The 18,877-nt window shown below is 44.3% G+C and overlaps 1 protein-coding gene across 2 annotated transcripts in view; it reads right to left on the bottom strand.

Annotated features, from left to right (window-relative positions):
• Nucleotides 1–18,877, bottom strand: part of LOC114695283 (beta-galactosidase-1-like protein 2) — a 66,593-nt gene that overhangs the window by 17,440 nt on the left and 30,276 nt on the right. The window contains exons 2-6 of one of the 2 annotated variants that reach the window (XM_028872578.2): nucleotides 11,482–11,679; nucleotides 9,822–9,890; nucleotides 9,103–9,198; nucleotides 6,831–6,939; nucleotides 66–158 (exon numbers count right to left, since the gene is read on the bottom strand). In XM_028872578.2, coding sequence (XP_028728411.1) covers nucleotides 66–158; nucleotides 6,831–6,939; nucleotides 9,103–9,198; nucleotides 9,822–9,890; nucleotides 11,482–11,679 — 565 coding nt within the window. The remainder of the gene's footprint in view (nucleotides 1–65; nucleotides 159–6,830; nucleotides 6,940–9,102; nucleotides 9,199–9,821; nucleotides 9,891–11,481; nucleotides 11,680–18,877) is intronic. The other variant, XM_037207662.1, reaches the window with a different exon arrangement.

Here is an 18,877-nt window from a genome sequence, read left to right as displayed (position 1 = left end):
CAGGTCACAGCCTGGAACGTATGTCAGGGGAAGGAATGTAAAGAAGTGAATGAAGGGACTCTTACCTTCTTGATGTAAGGCATGTATGCCCGGTCTCTGTTGTAGGACCCATACTCATTCTCCACTTGCACAGCAATGATGGGTCCCCCGTACTTATACTGGGGGAGATATAAACAGAAGTTAAGTGGGTTGTGGGCACCATAATATCTAAATTGAAATCCGTCACAAATTACTAGTAGCACATTATACCGAGAACAAGACTCTCGATGGGCTTTGTGTGTAGCTGAGAACGACATCATCAGATATCTAAGCAAGAAGCACCAGGCCCTGTCCTCCCGGGGAAACATCAGTCAAGCACGATTGACTAGAGCAGTTCTGGGAACCAAAGACCTAAGCAAACAGGTGTCCCGACCGACCACCAGTCAAGAAACCAGTGCACGTGACTGAGAAAATCTGTCATGTCTGTACTCACCCTTGGCCCCAACCCTCCTGTGGGTAGCGTGGCCTGGTTAACAGAAAGGATCTCAAATTCCCACTCCCCTCCCCCAGGATGGAAGGACAAAATGAACCTCATTTGCAATATTCTGGTCTGTCTGTCTAGCGGAATGGCTTCTGTCTCAGATGACTCGGTTCTCAAACAGGACGTGTCAGCCCTGTTTGGACCCAGGCTGGAGGCTGAAGAAGCAGTGGCAGATGCTGCAGCCTGTCAACACTGAGGAAGACTATAAACGTGTGAGTGACTGGAACAATGGAATTATGGGCCGAAGAATAGGACAAACGTCTAAGAAGAAACTGGAGTAAGACCGTTTGGGGCACGACAGCTTGTAAAGGAAACCAGGGTTCGGGTGGAAGATGGAAGGCAGGGATAGGATATATGTCCAGAAAATATAAGCGATTGTATATCTTCATCCTGGGCTGATTTTCTAAGTTCAAAACCCCATCACTGAGTGAAGGTCTTCCCTGACCATCTGCAGAGACAGGGAAAGGAAACTGTATTTTCCATGCCTAATGTTCATCCAAAAGCCTTGAGGGGCACACAGTAAGGAAACACAGATGTAAGGAGCACAGTCCAGTGTAAGAACAGTTTACTGGCATGTGCTGGCCCTGGGTTGGATCCTCAGAACCACAAACCAAAACAGGGGAAAGGCTGGGGCTTGAGTTGATGGAAAGGAAAAGGGGATAAGAGAGGCTAACAGCAGGGTGTTGGTCAAAGAACATACACATATGTGATAAATATTTCATATATGAAACTGTAAAAGAATAAATAACTGGAAAAAATCTAAAAAGCACACACAGCAGATTTACTAGACAAAATAGACAAGAAATGAATTTGAAATGACTATTTGAAATTACCTACCTAAGGGAAAGAAAAGAAAAATAAGTTAAAACTGTGAACAGGGCCACATGAACTTAGGGAACACCATTAATCAGACCTGGTCCATAAAGGGAGCTCAGGACAGCCAGGACTGCACAGAGTAACCCTGCCTTGAAAAACCAAAAACACACATGACCTTACATGTAGAAAATCACCAACAAGAGACACACAACAGTTTATGAACCAACTCAGTGAGCTTACATAACACAAAACCAACAAAAATAAAATCAGTTATATTTTCATACACAACCAATGAACAATTGCAAACAGCATCAAGAAAAATAAAATAAGGGTAAATTTAACTAAGGAAGTAAAATACTACAAATTGATGCTAAAGGAAAGGAAGAAGATGCCAACAAAGAAATAAATTCTGGGGGCTGGAGAGATGGCTCGGTGGTTAAGAGCACTGACTCTTAACTCTGACAAACGTCCAGAGGACCCGGGTTCAATTCCCAGCACCCACATGGCAGCTTACAACTGTCTGTAACCCAGTTCTGGGGGATCTGACACCTTCACACCAATGCACATAAAAATAAAGTGAAATAAATTATAAAAAAAAAAAAAAGAAAGAACGAAATTCTGGGTCCATGGATTGGAAGAATCACTGCTATTAAGTCAGTGTGGTCCAGAGATTTACAGGTACGTGAAATCCCTATCACAACCCCAGAGTTTTTCCTGAAATAGAAAATGACATTCCAAAATCGATCTGAACTCCAAATGGGCACCTAAGAGCCAAAACAATTCACAAAGGTAATAAATACAGAGACCTCACACTTCTGATTTCAGAACTCACTACAACGCCAGTTATCAAAGCCATGTGATAGTGGTATGACGGCATTGTCTATGGAAATTATTTTTAATATTTATTGGCTTTTACATTTTCTTCATATAATCATATTCTTTCCCCTCCCCCAACTCCTCCTAGATCTTCCCCACTTCCCTGCCCACCCGACTCCACGTTCTTCTTCTCTTGCTCGATGAGGCCCTCTGTGTGTGTGTGACAGTTGTGTAGTTTGGTCTGTTTGTAGGGCTCCTAGCAGTGAGATCAGGACCTGTCCCTGGCGCTTAGCTGGCTTTTGGGAACCTGACCCCATGCTGGATTACCTTGCCCAGCCCTGATGCAGGGGGAGGAGCTCAGTCCTACCTCAACTTGATGTGCCATGCTTTGTTCAAGCCCATGGCAGGCCTGCCCCTTTCTGAATGGAGACAGAGGAGGAGTGGATGGAGAAGGGGGTAGATGGGAGTGAGGGGGTTAGGGGAGAGGGATGGGAGAGAGGAGAGGAGGAAGGGGAAACTGTGGTCAGTATGTAAAATAAATGAAAAAAGATTAACAAAATAAAATTAAATTTAAAAATATCAAAACAAAGTAAAACAAACAAAAAGAACATCCAGTGCATTTTGTGTTGTTCAACTATTCCTAAGATGGTGCCTGCCCTGGGGTGTGGTTGATATACCCAGTGTCACTCCATTGGAGAAAACTGATTTTCCCTGTCCTGGAAATTCCAAATAGCTTCTCAGTGAGAGGTGAACTCTGTGTCCACTTCCCCTTCTCCGTGCTGGGATTTTGTCTAGCTTGAACTTGTGCACATCTTGTGCATGCTGCCACAGTTTCTGAGGTCCTATGGACATCAGTCCTTTTGTATGTAGAGTCATCCACCACCTCTGTCGGATGTAAAGACATTTTCCCCACTCTGTAGGCAGCCGCTTTGGTCAAATGATGGTGTCTTTTGCTATACAGAAGCCTTTTAGCTTCATGAGGACCCAGCCTTTTAGCTTCATGAGGACCCATTTATTAAGTGTTGCTCTTATGAGACCCCTATGCTATGGGTCCCATTAAGAAAGTCCTTTCCTGTGCCAATGAGTTCAAGTGAATGCTCTACATTCTCTTCTGTCAGATCCAGGATATTAGGTTTTATATGGAGGTCTCTGATGCATTTGGAGTTGATTTTTATTTAGGGTTATATGGATCTATTTTCATTCTTCTACCTACAGCCACCCAGTTTGACTAGCACCATTGTTGAAGATGCTGTCTTTTCTCCAGTATGGATTTACTTTTGCTTCTTTGCCAAAAAGCAGGTATCCATAGGTGTGTAGAATTATGCCTGGACCTTCAACTCTATTACACTGATCAACATGTCTATTTTATTGCCAACATCATGCTGTTTTTATTAAGATAGCTCTGTAATACAACCTGAAATCTGGGATAGTGATACTTCCAACATCTTTTATTATTCAGGACTGTTTTAGCTACCCTGGGTTTTTTGTCTTTCTATATGAAGTTTAAGATTTTTTTTTTCAGTAAAGAATTGTATTGGAATTTTGTTGGAGACTGCACTGAATCTATAGAGTGCTTTTGGTAGAATGGCCATTTTTACTATGTTACTACTACCCTACTGATCCGTAAGCACAGATTTTTCAATCTTCAAATATCTTCTCCAATTTATTTCCTTCATATTAAAGATAAAAGTTCATAATAAAATTTTTATTGCCTAAGTCTTAAGGCTATTATAAAAGATACTGTTTCCCTGATTCCTTTCTTAGTATGTTTTCCATTTGTATATAGGAAAGCTACTGATTTTTGGTATTAATTTTGTACCCAACTACTTTACTGGAAGTGTTTATCAGCTGTAGAAGTTTCCTGGTAGAACTCTTATGGTCTTTTACATATATGATCATATTGTCTGCAAATATGAATACTTTGACCTCTTCCATTCCTATTTGTATCCTTGATCTCCTTCAGTTGTCTTACTGCTCTAGCTAAGACTTCAAGTTCTATACTGAGCTGGTATATAAAGAGCAGACAGCCTTGCCTTCTTCCTGATTTTAGTGGAAATGCTTTGAGTTTCTCTCTGCTTAGGATAATGTCGACCATATGCTTGCTGTAAATGCCTTTATTATGTTAAGATACCATCTTTATATCCCTCGTCTTTCTCATTTTTAGTAGCTGATAGAATTCCTGTTCTTGCACTATACCTGCTCTCTCCTGAAGCCCACATTTCCCTCCTAGGTGATTTCGGGTGTTCTTGAAGTTTTGTGTAGCAGTTCTGTAAATGGTCTGCATCACTTCCCAATTCCAGTGTTTCCACGTTTTCCTGAGCTAGAAGGTTAAAAGTTTGAATTGTGTCAAAATCCATATGCTGAAATCACAACCTCAAGTGGTATTAAGAGACAGGACCTCTGAAATCATGAGATCGTGAGGATGGAGCCCTCACAAGTGGATGAGTGTTCTTATGAAAAATACCACAGTCTGGGGAATAGTTTAGAGATAGAACGCTAACCTATATAGGTGAGCCACCCAAGGTGGGAGGGAGGAGACAACAGGGGATGAAGTTGGAGGGAGAGAGATTGGTTGATTGGTTGATTGACTGAATGGACCTCTGGCTTTCAGAGCTTCTCCAGCTTTGCTGATGTTTTTAATCTGTCCTAGTTCTCTTGGCTGCTGTTTTCAGCCATCACAGAACAGTTCCCCCAGCTGTTTCCGTCACAGTACAGTTCCCCCCAGCTGCTGTTTCCGTCACAGAACAGTTCCCCCTAACTGCTGTTTCTGTCACAGAACCGTTCCCCCTAACTGCTGTTTTTAAGCCACCACTCAGTAGTGGGCTTGTATTGCAGGTTTCAATTACCCATAACAAATGACAGTATGAAAATATGAATTGGAAAATTCCATATAAATAATTCATAAATTTTAAGTTGTGCATAAATGTAATGGGAAGAGCAATCTGATGAAAGCTGGCACCACCCTATTATGTTCAGCCTGACTATAAGTCATCTCTTTGTCCAGCGTAAACAACCTTTGCTGTAAACAACCTGTCTGTCAGTCAGTAAGTGGCCACCTCTATTTCAGATGAATTGCAGGACTTCGCTGCTTAGGTTCAAGTAGCCTTGGCTGTATTTTAAGATAATCATAAAGTATAAGATTAGAGATTCTGGTGACTTTATTACAGTGTATTACAGTTGCTATAATTATTCTGTTTTATGATGTTATTATCCTTAATGCCTTACTGTGTCTGATCCATTTAACTTCGTTGTATGTGTCTATAAATAGGAAATGTCATATATGTAGGGTTTACTCCTATCTGTGGTCTCAGGCACCCATTAAGCGTCTTGGAATATACATCTCCTCTGATAAGAAGATTATTATCTATTTAATGATGGCTAACTGTATACTTGAAAGGGTCAGCTCTTGTGTACATTTTACACAATAAAGAGCAAGTGAAACTGTGCTGTATCCATGAACAAGCTTGCTTATACTATTCCCATGCCTTAGAACGCATTCCCAGAACAAGCTTCCTGCAGCTCCACCACAGAATGCACTGGGCCATCTCAGGACTCCATGTTCCCTGGGAAAACCTCAATAAGAACTTCCAAGCTTCCTGATTCTTTCATATTTAGCAATGCCTGGTTAGTAAATGAAAAGGCACTCGGTTACATCTGATTTACAATGAAGATTTTCTGTAAATAGGCAGTAATTTGTAAATATAAACGTGGCTCAGGTGGTATTAGGGTACATTTATATAAAAGTGTTCCCTTGCTTATCTGGCTTCCAAACCCTCCTTGATAACCTGTTTCATCTGGCTGTTCATTTTGACTTATGTTGCTAGGAATGTTCCAAACCATTAACCCAAGAGTGACTTTTTTTTATCAGCACACCAGTTTTTTATTGCTGTACTAATTTCCGAACATCATTCTTTGTGGTTTTACATAGCAACTGGGTTAATTAATCCCATTCCTGTTTGTTATTGCTTGTAATTGTTACATAAAAGATTAAGATGCTTTCTCCCTAGGTTTCATTTTAATTATTTGTTTTGAACAGCCAGTGTGAATTGTACAGCACCTTTTGGTAGCACAGGGCAGTACTTCAAAAAGACATCAGTTAAAGCTTTCTCCTTCCTTACACAAGACTCTCCCGTCCTATCCTGGGCCTAGCCATGTGTGCTGTGCTCTGTGTAGCCCTGAGTCACTGTGTTGTTGGGACTCTGACGGATGCATGCTTCAATTCCAAAGGTATCCTGTCTACTCGAGCCCAGCTGTAGCTCTGGCTGCACAGACAAATGAGGGTCCTCATGCCCATCTGTCGTTTCAGCACTGGCTGAGACCACACTGGGATGCACACTCTTAGAAAACGTAAGTATCACAGTCTCATGCAGTGTTGACTGCCAGACGCTCGTCTGTGAGCCTACCAAGGGTTGTCTACTGTTTAGAAGCCAGGCAGGAAAGGATCAAAAGGCCTTTTTTCTTTCTTTTATCTTTTTTAAGATTTATTTATTAATATGTATACAGTGTTCTGCCAGCATGTATGCCTGCAGGCCAGAAGAGGACACCAGATCTCATTATAGATAGTTGTGAGCCACCATATGATTGCTGGGAATCGAACTCAGGACCTCTAGAAGAGCAGCCAGTACTCTTAACCTCTAAGCCATCTCTAGAGCCCTGTAAAAGGCCTTTTTTCTCTTACCTGGAGTGGCACCACCCTGGACATCAGGTGGTCAAAGTAAAGGTCCACTGCTTTAGTGAAGCCATGGTAAGTTGTTCTCAGCTTCATGTCAGGGTCTTGGAGGAGCCAGCTTGAAGAAGGAAAGAAAAGTAGTATTAGTGCCAGAGTCTGTGTGTTCCCCTTAGGCAGGCTGATGAGCAGGGAAAAGGAAGCAGCTTCATACAGCTCAAGAATGAGTCAGGAGAACAAGTCAGGCCAGGGTGAATCACCACCCCACCACCTCCAATTAGCTAGGATGTTAGGAAGCTACGCACACAGTCCAGAGGCAAGCACACTGAATGCCTTGGGAAGTTAAGAGTTCGACTTCATGGCTACAGCAGCTCTCACTGTCCACTGGGATGAAAAAAACAAAAACCAAGGCCTGGTTTTCAAGTATTTACACCGAAGACCCGAAATAGACATGGTAGAGCACCCCTAGAATGCCAGCACACAGCTGAAGCGGGGAAATCATGAGCTTAAAACCAGCCTGAGCTAACTAGTGAGTTGGGTGGCCTGTGTAAGACCCTGTCCCAAGGCAGGAAGAAGAGGCAATACTGAGAGGCTTACAAGTCACTGGGATTAGAGAGGTCCGGATTCAACCTTCCAGGATGCCAAAAAAAAAAAAAAAAAAAAAAAAATGAACCTGACTGAGCTGTGAGATGCTGACTGAGCGACTCACGTGCCTGTGCCCTGAGGTGTGCCACCAGGGCAGCAGCAGGAGGCCAAGATGACATCTTCCCTTAATCTGCTGGGGTCACAGATTCTAACAGAAACTCAACACCAGGGGCTAGTTCCAAAGCTAAAGTCAGAAGTACTTCCCATTCAAACGAAGTCCTGAAAAACACATTTTCTAGCAGGAGACTCTAAGGTCTCCCTTCCCCTCACTCAGAAACTCTGGAAAGGGACAGAAATGTATCAAGGACCGTGAGTTGGCGACGAAAGGCGGCGGCAATGTTCCTCTAGCTGCACCTGCATGCCCAGATCTGTCAACCTGCCTAGTTTCTCGCTGCACTGACGCCTCACCCTCCTGGAAAACCCCTGTGAATAGGCCGGAGCCCCCAACCACGGCAAAGGAGGGCAAGTCCAAGAGTGAGCGTCCCTACTGCTTCTAATTTAAGACCATTAAACCCTGCTGTCCTCCCATGCCCCGCTCCAGCTGAGCCCGAGGAAAATGCTGACGGGCGGCACAGGTGTCTAATCCGCAAGGAGGGGCAAGCAGCTCTGCCTCTCTGCCCGCAGCTCTGCCTCTCTGCCCGCAGCTCTGCCTCTCTGCCCGCAGCTCTGCCTCGGCCCGCAGCTCCGCCTCGGCCCGCAGCTCTGCCTCTCTGCCCGCAGCTCTGCTCTCTGCCCGCAGCTCTGCCTCTCTGCCCGCAGCTCTGCTCTCTGCCCGCAGCTCTGCCTCGGCCCGCAGCTCTGCCTCGGCCCGCAGCTCTGTCTGGGACACTGTGCCAGATCAGATTCACGCTCGCTGCTGGAGAGGAGAGACGAGCTGTGCCCCTGATGAGAGGGCAGGCTTTGCTGGAAACAGAGCACACAATGCCTGGGCATAGCCCTTGTGTTGTGAGGACAGAGTTCCCCACACCACTTCCAGACCTTCTTTCCTCTGGGGACAGCACAGGTGGGTGGAGGCTGTGGCTAGCCACCTGTGATTGACACTCTGAGGCCAAGATGATAACACCAGTTAACATAGAACTTGTTTGGATAGAAAGTGAAGGCAGTCTTGCTGAGGAAGAGGAATGGATGTGGGCCCACGTGACAGATACCCATCTAGACCCATCCCAGAGCACACTGACCTTCGTGGAAACTGCACTTAGAAGAAGAGACCCAGGAGAACTGAGGACAGAAACCGCAACACCGACTCCTCTATCCTGAAGCAACACTTGGGGTTTTAATAAATCAGCAGGAATGTCTCTAAGAAACAGATAGGGCAGGTTTGGTTTGCCTCATTTTGCAGTAAGGGCCAGATCAGATAAGTAAGTTGCCTGGGTGCCTCTCCAGAAGAAGGAAATGCCTCCAGATAGATAAGCGTCTCACTGCTGCCACCTGACACACAGAAAGACCCAAGGGGACTCGACAAGGGCACCAACTGCAGCATTCCTCCCGACGGCCATGTCGGTGACACCGGTTCAGAAAGGAAATGCTGCACAGAAGGACAATTACCTTCAAAACAGAACCAAGCCAACCCCTGCAAGGGTCATGAACGGGCATCCAGACCCCTATGGCTACTCCAGAGCCCGGCACTGCCCTTTCTCACCTGGGCAAGCCCCCGAGGTCAATCTCACTACAGATGTAGGGCCCTGGTCGCAGAATCACATACAGCCCAATCTTGGCAGCCAGCTGGATAAAGGCCCTAGGGAGGGAAAGAAAGTCAGCCCTGAGGATCCAGAATAAAGGCTAGACATGGGAGGAGCCACAGGCACATGGGGGATCAAACTTTCCTGTTGCTCCCCTGCCCTTTTCTCTCAATCAGGGAACGTGGGTTGAGGAAGGCTTGGCCCCAGCTCAACACAGGAGGAGATTTCTGCACCAGATAGGGTCCAGAAGCCCTGGGAGCTGGGTATGCAATGGCTCCTTGCATCAGGACCATCCACACAGGCCCGCTGGGATTTGTCAGCCAGGGTACAGGGCTTTGTCCCCAACAACAGCCTTGTTAACCCAGAAGCAGCCCCAATTCCATCCCAAGCATATGGACCCCAACACAGAGTCTGATGGGATCCGGGATCTTGACCTTCTGGACTGTAGTGAAGGGAGAAGTGGAGCCTATAGGCTGAGTCCCCTGGGTAACAGAGTCACAACTGAGGAGCATCTAGGCCCTAAGTTCAGAACCTTTCTAAGCATGCTAAGAACAAGGCTCCAGACCCAGTCCTCAGAGTTTCTCAAAGTAGAGCCAAGACATGACATCCTGAGTTCTCTTTATCGACCCCAAGTAACTTCCAATCCCGAACCAGGTACAGAAGCACCGAGACCACATACTCCAGGTCCAGGTTTCCAGAGAAGTCGAATTTGCCTCTTTCTGGCTCATGGAGGTTCCAGGGCACATAGCTGTAAGAGACAAGATAACTGCAGCTGAGTTTGATCATTCACAGAAACACTGTATCTCTAACACTCGTTATAATGGCTAAAGAGACAGTTTTCAATAACTTCAAACCTCGGGGACCAGACATGGGGACCACAGAGAATTCAAGGCAAGCCCTAGGAAGAATATCACATCTCCTTAGGAGGACAGAAAGTCAGCCAGACTTAGGTGACATACGAGCTACGTGGAGTAAAAGGTCTGGCTCTGTAACCCCAGGTTAGCTCACATTGCAGTATTCTTCTGACCTCTAGGAGTCCACTAAGAGGTTAGACACATTAGTTTCACCAGGGCTGTGATTGTCCTTTTAATAACTGTCTCCAAAGCCAGTTCATAACCCATTCAAGGTAGTCCACTCCCTTGATTTGTAGTCACATCTTTTATACCCGATAATGAAGCATTTCAACCTGGCAATCCTCTTTATTTCATAGAGACAGCACCAAATAAAAGTTAGCAATATTGAAAACAAAGCCATGGAAATATCAAGATTATCCCTCACTGGAATTTATTTATTTTAAATATTTTTTTCTTATTTTTTAATTATGTGCATGTGTGTCTGGAGAGTGGGGGGTATGTGCGTGTGAGTGCAGGCTCCCACAGATACCAAAGGTACCTCTGGAACTGGGGTGACAAGCAGGCTGTGGGGCGCCTAACATGAATGCTGAGAACCAAACTCTGGTCACTCTCAACTGCTGAGCCGTCTCCTCCAGTCCCTAAGCCTACTTTTTAGGTGACTTGCCCAGCCTACATTTCATCCTGTGTCTGCCATAGAAGAGTCACTAGGCTAGATGCAGGGAGGGTAGCCACAAAAATCCAAAGACCTTCCCAGAATACAGATGCTGAACTGATGACAGGCCACTACCCTAAAACTTGAGAAGCAAAAGCTGCCTGTGAAAAAAAATGTCACCTGTCGATCTAGACAAAGTGGTGCACACTTGCAATCCCAGCATTCAGGACTCCACTCAAGGAGGACCGAGAGTTCGAAGCCAGCCTGGGCTGCACAGTTGAGAACCTTTCTCAAAAAAAGAAAATCACTGGTAGTATGTTTTTAGGACAAGAACAAAAAAAAAAGAGAAGACACTGGTATGCACAACTACAATGGAAAAACCATTGAGAACAAGGGGGAGATAGCAGTTCTCCACTAGCCACGAAGGTCCAGGAGAAACTACACTTGCGGACAACTTGGCCATGAGTAGTTCGACTTCAGAACCGTGAAAAATTAAGTTCATTTATTCAAGCCACAAAATGAATAAGCAAATCATCTCCTGTATCTATGCTTAACTAACTCACTCTCTCTCTCTCTCTCTCTCTCTCTCTCTCTTCTTTCTTCTCTTCTCTCTCTCTCTCTCACACACACACACACACACACACACACACACACACACACTAAAAAAAAACACTACTACCTGGTTGCATCTCCTCTACCTCATCTGTAGGGAGTTCTATTGCAAACCTAAGCAAAAGCTTGATCTGACTTCCTCTTCAAGCTCTCTTCCTGCAAGCACCAGGGCCCCAGTTTGGTAGCCAGGCTTGGGGGAGGGATGAGGAGACAACACTTACGTGGTAAGGGTATTCAAGCCACAGGCTTTCATTTTGAGCAGGCGGTCCCTCCAGTATTCCTTGGGCACACGGAAATAGTGTATGGATCCCCCCAAAATCTGAAAGGTGGAGTCCTCCAGCACGAAGTCTGAGCCTTTTGTTCGAAGCCCCAGGCGCTGAGGCTGGAGCCATAGAGGAAGCAGAGTGCTCCACTTCAACCTGAAAAAGCAAAGACCTTCATGGAGGCTTGAAGTTCCCACAGCGGTGAGCACTGGCACAGAGATACACACTTTGTCCTTCTCTCCTTCACAAGTCCTCTGCTTTCTCTCTTTCACCTGCTCCCAGGGTGGCCAGGCAAAGCTCCCACCTTCCCACTTAGCCAAACCTTGGCAGGTGACTTTCTTCAGCACTACTTCCTGGGCTGGGCCCCACTGCAGGGGAAGTGCAAGCTGATGCTGCAACCAGGAACAAGACAGACACAACGTTCAACATGAAGACACGTAGGCTAAAAGGAGAAAGGATGAGGAAGGGTCATGCTACGTGGGGAACTGCTCTCTAGTGTCACAGACAGGAACAGTGCGGCTCACGAGCACCTACTATTGCCAGACTAGACATCAAAGCAATGGCTACCAACACGGTACCTCGGAGCCCCCTCATGGTCACAGCCGCCCACCTTGGGGTTCAGATACCTAGAAAGAGGCATCTTGGTTAAATGGTATCCATTCACTGACCAGATGGGAAGTTATTAATTATCTTCTGATAATCTAGCATCAACCAAGGGTTAACACAGAATGGCAGGGGCCCGCCCGGGAAGGCTACAGGAAGCTGCAGTCCACGAAAAGGCTCCTGTAAAGGTCTGTCTCAGTGCTTGGCTGGGCCAGGGGAGCCCTCAACTTGTTCCTGTGACTTATACAACTAGAAGTCTCTCTTTATCTAGGCTCTTAGAAGTCACTAGGAAAAGTCAACAAGAACTGGTTTAGGACAAGTTGGAGACAGAAAATAAGACCATAAGAATATCTGCTGCAAAAGCAAGTTTGAGCTTTTTTCATTATAGATCCTGCAACAAGAGGACATATTGCCAGGCAGATTAAAAAAAAAAAAAAAAAAAGTTACCTGAGTGCCAAGAATTATGGGCCTGATGGTCCCAGAAAACTGTTTACTAAGAGTGCAGACAGTACATGGGCATCACTGCCTATTTGGGGATTCTCTGGGACCATTCATGAACAATAAAAATTACTTTTGATCTGTTACTTCTGGTTTCTCACACCCCCAGCTTCCAAACCTGCCAGTAGCAGGTGGCAATTGAGCCACAGGAGATTGGCCCACCAGGAAACAAAGCACTAATGGGTGAATCTCAGCTTGGCAAGGCCCCCGAGGGCTTCGGCTCCAGAATGCTTTTGCTACTGCTGTGCCTTTACATGTTTTCTGCTGCCACTTTTCTCAGGTACCTGGCATGGTGTGAATGGATGGGGGGGGAGGGAATTGACCTTAATGTAGTGTGATTATCTCATGGAAATATCCTGTTCTACTGGGCATTTTTACCTGTGGGCTATCATGAAGATGATTTCCTCCTAAGCTGTACTGTTTAACTGAAGCAATGATTTGATACAATAATAGTATCTGCTTAAATAGAATTTTAATGATTGAGAGGGTTTTTAATAATTATAATAAGTGATTACGATAGAGGTTAGGTTAGTGGGAAAATTAATATAGGTAAAATCAGGATATGGTGTTGCCCTCACCCCTTCTAAGATACAAAATAAGAATAAGGAAGTATCACACAGCTAGGACATATGAGTTTCTCTTGAGGAGCTGCATAGACTGCTGCTTAGCTTAATAATTAAGAAAAACAGTTGTGTCCCAGAAGCTAGACTAGCTCAAGTTCTTTTAATCTTGATGTTGGGAGATGTGTTCATGGGTTTCAGTGTGCATCATAGCTAAAACAAAGCTTTACATATGACTTAAGGTTAGGTTAAGATGTTTTTGTTATTGGTTTTGGGGAAGAAAATCTTGAGTAACAATGTAAAGTTTAGAAAGGCACATAGTTGAGTGAGGGACTCATTGAGGCCAAGAAACAAGAACAAAGACAGCCCAGTTATTATTAGCTTATGTCCCTTTCTTGCTAGGATGAATTGGTGATCAAAGGTGATGATTAATTCCGTGTACCCATTTCTGCCCTCAGCTTCCTGGCATAAAAAACTGTTGATGAGTGGGCATGCACCCTGATGATTGAAAGTAGAGCAGACTAATTGTTTTTTTATATATAAAAGTTTAGATTTGTGATTTTTTTTTAAGATTTTCCTAAGATTGCCTTTTAAGATAAATAATAAAGTGGTTGATCCTTTCCTGTAACCACAAAAATGCAGCATGCCAGTAAAAGAACTGGCTGAGAAAAATACCTTGCTCACTTACACTCTGTTAATCTGTAACAAGTTGCTTGGACATGAATGTATGTGGGTTCCTGGGAATAATTTGTTTTTCATTGTGATACATAAAATGTAAGGGAAATGAGAAAAATGTTATTTTTCACGTGTATTCACTGTAATCACTCAGCCCCTCACCAGAGAATTATGTTTTGCTCCCTCGGACAGAAAAGTCAAGCTGAGTGATTGGCTCGCCGACTTCATGGATCCCCCTCAAGCCCTGAGCTGCTGAAGGCCGGTCCTTATGGCAGCAACACAAACCCATATAGGACTCCATTTCTGTTTAGTCATCTAACCTGTGACCTGATCTCTCTCTCTCAGCAGAAAAGCTTCATGTTCCAGCAAATGACTGGCAAATGACATCTGAGGACTCAACCACCTTCTTAGCGGGATGAAAACAAAAAAACAGCATTTGGAAGTAGATCTAGAGGCGAGTTCCCTGGTAGTACTCTCACCCTAAATTAATGATTCCAGTTCTATGGGTGAGTTTCTTCTGTGGAATGGGGCTGATGCCTGTCTCTACCACTCAGAAAGGCCATTGAAAAGGTTAGGCAAAAATAAAATACCCTGTGGAGTACGATGAAGGATTATTTGAAAGCAACTCGTGTTAGTGAGCTCTCGTGGCACAAAGAACAGTCTCGGTACATTTGATGACATTAATATGAAATAATCCCATGGTTGCCATTCCCCTATTTTAGTGGAAAACACTTTCGATGCTAAACTTTGTGTCAGGCTATCTTATTACAGCACCAAAACTGTCACACTGAAAGATCTACCCAGTGAGATCCTCTCCACCAATCCAAGCCCTCTGCCAGCATGTAATTTATTCCAGCCAAGGGCCAAACCCTGCCTACCACCTGTCTATGCAAAGCCTGCAAGACAAAAGTGGTTTTCACATTTTTAAATGATTGAAAAGAATCAAAATAATAATATAACAACAACAATAATAATAATAATCTTTTAATATGTTTCTAATATAATAATATTTGGAAACATTAAAAGAATGACACAAAAGTCACATTTCAGTGCTCATAAATAATTTTACTGACACACTACCACTTCCACCTCCTATATATGGATGGCTGCTTTACACAGGCAAGCAGCGACTATGGAGACTGTGTGGCTCACACTACCAACTAATGCCTGACCCTTGCCAGGAACCCTGAAATCTCTGTCCTAGTTGAGGAGTCCTGGGTAACTCAAATGAAGCCCTGAGGCTCCCACTCCCCCTGGCAGTAATTGCTCTCAGCGGGATCCTTTCTTTGGCAGTGGGCTCGCAACAGTTTGAGCTGTTTTCCACTTGTGCATCTCCCTTGGTTTGAGGATACTTCCTCTGAAGAACACACTCTGCTTTACTTGTCTGCTCACCTACCCCCAACACACCACACCACACACAGACACACAGACACACTCACAGACACACACCTGCTAGACTTGCCAGGCTACTGCGAGTAGTGACTGGAAAGGTAGATTCTTTGTCTTTAAAAGTCTTGAAAGGGGACACAATGACAGTCTGGTTATGAAAATGTACATACACACACAATCTCATTATTTTAAAGACATTTATAATACATGTCAGTGGTCGCTTTATCGGGTAGCGATCTTTGTTCTCTGAACAGAACTTGAAAAAAACCATCTCTAAATGTTGGCCAAAGTTCACATCGTTCATCCTAACTTCTTACTTCCCTTAGTGAGCACCTATAAATTTCTGTTTATGGGTGCAAAAAAGTCCTTTCTGCTAAGGAGAGCTGGACAGGGCTGGCTGGAGGCAGGCTCTGTGACATTCCTCACAAATAACAAACACTCTTCTCTGCACCCTAGTTGGTGACCAATGCAGGCTGACTTCTCTGGGTGTGGTCTGCAGACAGAAAAGTATTTCCATGTGAAGTTTGTTGGAAACGCAGAAACCTGAGACCTACTGAACCAAAACCTGCACTTTAACCAGATTTCCAAGGTCAGAGGCAAGTGCTGTGCCATCTGTACTTTCCCCTTTGATATGTGTGCAGCCTCTCTCTCTCTCTCTCTCTCTCTCTCTCTCTCTCTCTCTCTCTCTCTCTCTCTCTCTCTCTCCTCTCTCTCTCTCTCTCTCTCTCTTCTCTCTCTCTCTCTCTGTCTCTCTCTGTCTCTGTCTCTGTCTCTCTCTCTCTCTCTCTCTCTCTCTCTCTCTCTCTCACACACACACACACACACACACACACACACCATTTTCCTATGATGAAATGAAACAAGAAATCAGTAAGAGAAGTAAAACTACTAAATTCACAAACATGTAGAAACTGAACAACATTCTTAACCAACAAATGGGTCAAGGAAAAAACCACAAAGAAATCAGAAAATGTTTGAAATGAAAAACAAAACCACAACACAGAAAATATACAGCTCCAGTCCAAATTTTCTTGAACTCCACAGTACCATGAGCCAATTAATGACTTGATATCTTTATTGCAACATATCATAAGCACATTGGTTGGCCGCCCCTCCCCTGGTGTATCTCTTTCTCTCCTCTCCTCCACCAACAAATTCCAACTTCCAGTTGTTCAGGACCAGATGCTGGAGTCATCCTTACCACTGCTTTCTTTTTCTCTGTCTTTTTATGTCCTATCGTTTTCTAGATTTAAAAAAAAAAAAAAATCCTCACTGCTTGTCAAGAGACGGAACAAACAGCTAACTTGCCAAATTCTGAATTCTAGAAAGTTCCATTTTTTTTTTTTTCTGGAAATCTTCTGCTAGCTTACTAGACAAAACATCAACACCTTTGTAAAAGGGATGACTTCAATGAGATAACAAGGTGGTAAATGTTGGGTTTCTCCAGAGAATTCATTGTGAGAAAAATGAGATGACGCAAGTGGGATCTTCATGTGCCGAACTCCAGGACAAAACTCCCTGCAAATAGTTATTAGCACTAATCATGATCATTAATACTAATGATCATCCTATTAAGAATAACCCCATAATTTCCTGAGTAATTAACTCGGTAAGATTAGAATACAGGACATGCCAACTGTGTGGTTCTGACTGGCTAGTTTAAAGGTCAGAGGGGCTTTACTGCTAAGTTAGGCTTGTTACCAAGGAGCTAACCAAACCCTGGGGAGCCCAGTGTGTCTTGTTTTCCTTCGCGAGCAGTTCATTCATGATAACATTTTCTTGGATGAAATCGGAGGCACCTGCCTTTCTTCTAGAACTTCTGTTGCTTTTGTATCTTGACTTCATTTTAAGGAAGCATTTTGGCCACAGGGCTCTGCTGCTGCAAGCCACAGGAAAATATAATGGAATTCAGCTACTATCACAAAAGCTACTACTTGGAAAGGTCAAGGACTTTTCCAAAGGTCAAGCCATAGCTTAAGAAGTCTTGGTGATATTTTAGTTTTTGGATATATATTAGCCGATTCCTGCAATGATTTTCTTGTATGCTATGTGTGCTTCCAAGTACTCATAACAGTGTATTTTATCTGAAATACCTATCAAACATCCAAGGCCAAACGACCTCCTGAATTAAGGTAAATTAAACTCGGACCCTCCTTTCTCATACAACCTTAGTGGTATTTATACTAACATTATAGACTCCTAACATTTACCTAACCACTTTTAGGAATGTAGTTTGAGCACATAAATTCCTTTTCTGATGTATTAACCAATTTTAGCTCTGAGTTGACCTCCTCCTTTACCACTCCCCTTTTGGGTTGTAAAACAAAGCCTGACGTCACTGCTTGAGGAAAACTCTTGTCTGCCTTTATGACCCTGTAAGAATTCAAGCCTGGTGACCTTGCTTTAGCTAGAGAACTGTTATTGCATGAGTATATAACTCTGTAAACCTCAGAGGCTTGGGGAGAGGATTTTGACTGGAAAACCAGAAGAATAAGATAGAAGATTAGGAAGAGCCAGATAGGAAAGAACGAGACGAGAAAGACCAAGATGGGGCAGAACTAAGATGAGAGAATCAAGATAGACTTAGAGGGGACAGCAGATAAAGGTAGAGAGAAATCAGGCAAGAAAGGAGCTAGGCACGAGAACAGAACTGAAGCTGTGTAGATAGGGTTTTATCCCAGAGGAATAAAGTAGACAGACTAAGAGCTCGGTGTACTTAGATTCTTTTCCTGACAATAATTTGCGCCATTTGTAGCTTCTCTTCTGGGCCTCTGGGAAGAAGGTTGTTAAGCTCTGCCCTGCAGCCTTCGGCCTGCTCTGCCTAGTCATGTTCTGTTCTTCCATCCAGAAGAAAGGGTGGCCATGCTCACAGTCTAGATAAAGGCCCTGGACAAAGATGTGTGTATGTGTGGATTCCTAATGGGGCCTCATGCAACTCATCCCACTAGCGGCAAGCGAAGCACACAGTATTCACTGTAGCTATGGAAGACTACAGACGCAGAAACCGGCTATGGTGGAAACATGGAGTAGGCCAGCCCTGTGAAGACGTCTCATCAGGCTGTACCTTGTGAAAGAGCAGGGTGAAGGGTGAAGCCTCTTGATACTTTGCCACTGATAACTGAAGGGGGTCATGAGGACATGAGTACAGAACAGGTCCCAGGCGGAAAGTATGTACCTGGACATAAGATGTGTTGCTGTGTGGCTGTATTTAGACAGGGCAGAGGAGCGGGTCACAGGTTACCATCTCTTTCACTCTGAATGGGCCCATGAATGGATTTCCAACTGTCAAAGGGGATCCTGTAGGATGCTGGGGTGGGAGGAGACCAGATCCTGTCACCTCCTGAACAAGCCCTTGAATGACATATGCAAATCAGAATGATTTGGGAGTGCCTGTCACTGTGCCAGAGGATTCTCCATAAATCCTGCAGACACTGATCAGCAATGGCATTCAGTGGGGCTAGGAAGCTTCATTAAAGACGCAGTCACCTCCTTCAAGCATTCATTCACCACAGTCTGAGCAGACATAGATGGGCCGGGATCCCCACAAGTGGTTGCAACAGACATCAGAGGAGCAGCTGGGCTTGATGATAAGAGGCAAAGGCCAGGCAAGACATTGCCTGTAGTAAGCA

Source organism: Peromyscus leucopus, chromosome 7 (genome assembly GCF_004664715.2).
Source record: "Peromyscus leucopus breed LL Stock chromosome 7, UCI_PerLeu_2.1, whole genome shotgun sequence".
Classification (NCBI taxonomy): domain Eukaryota; kingdom Metazoa; phylum Chordata; class Mammalia; order Rodentia; family Cricetidae; genus Peromyscus; species Peromyscus leucopus.
The sequence above is the reverse complement of the archived record's forward strand: the minus strand, read 5'-3'. Positions and strand labels throughout refer to the sequence as shown.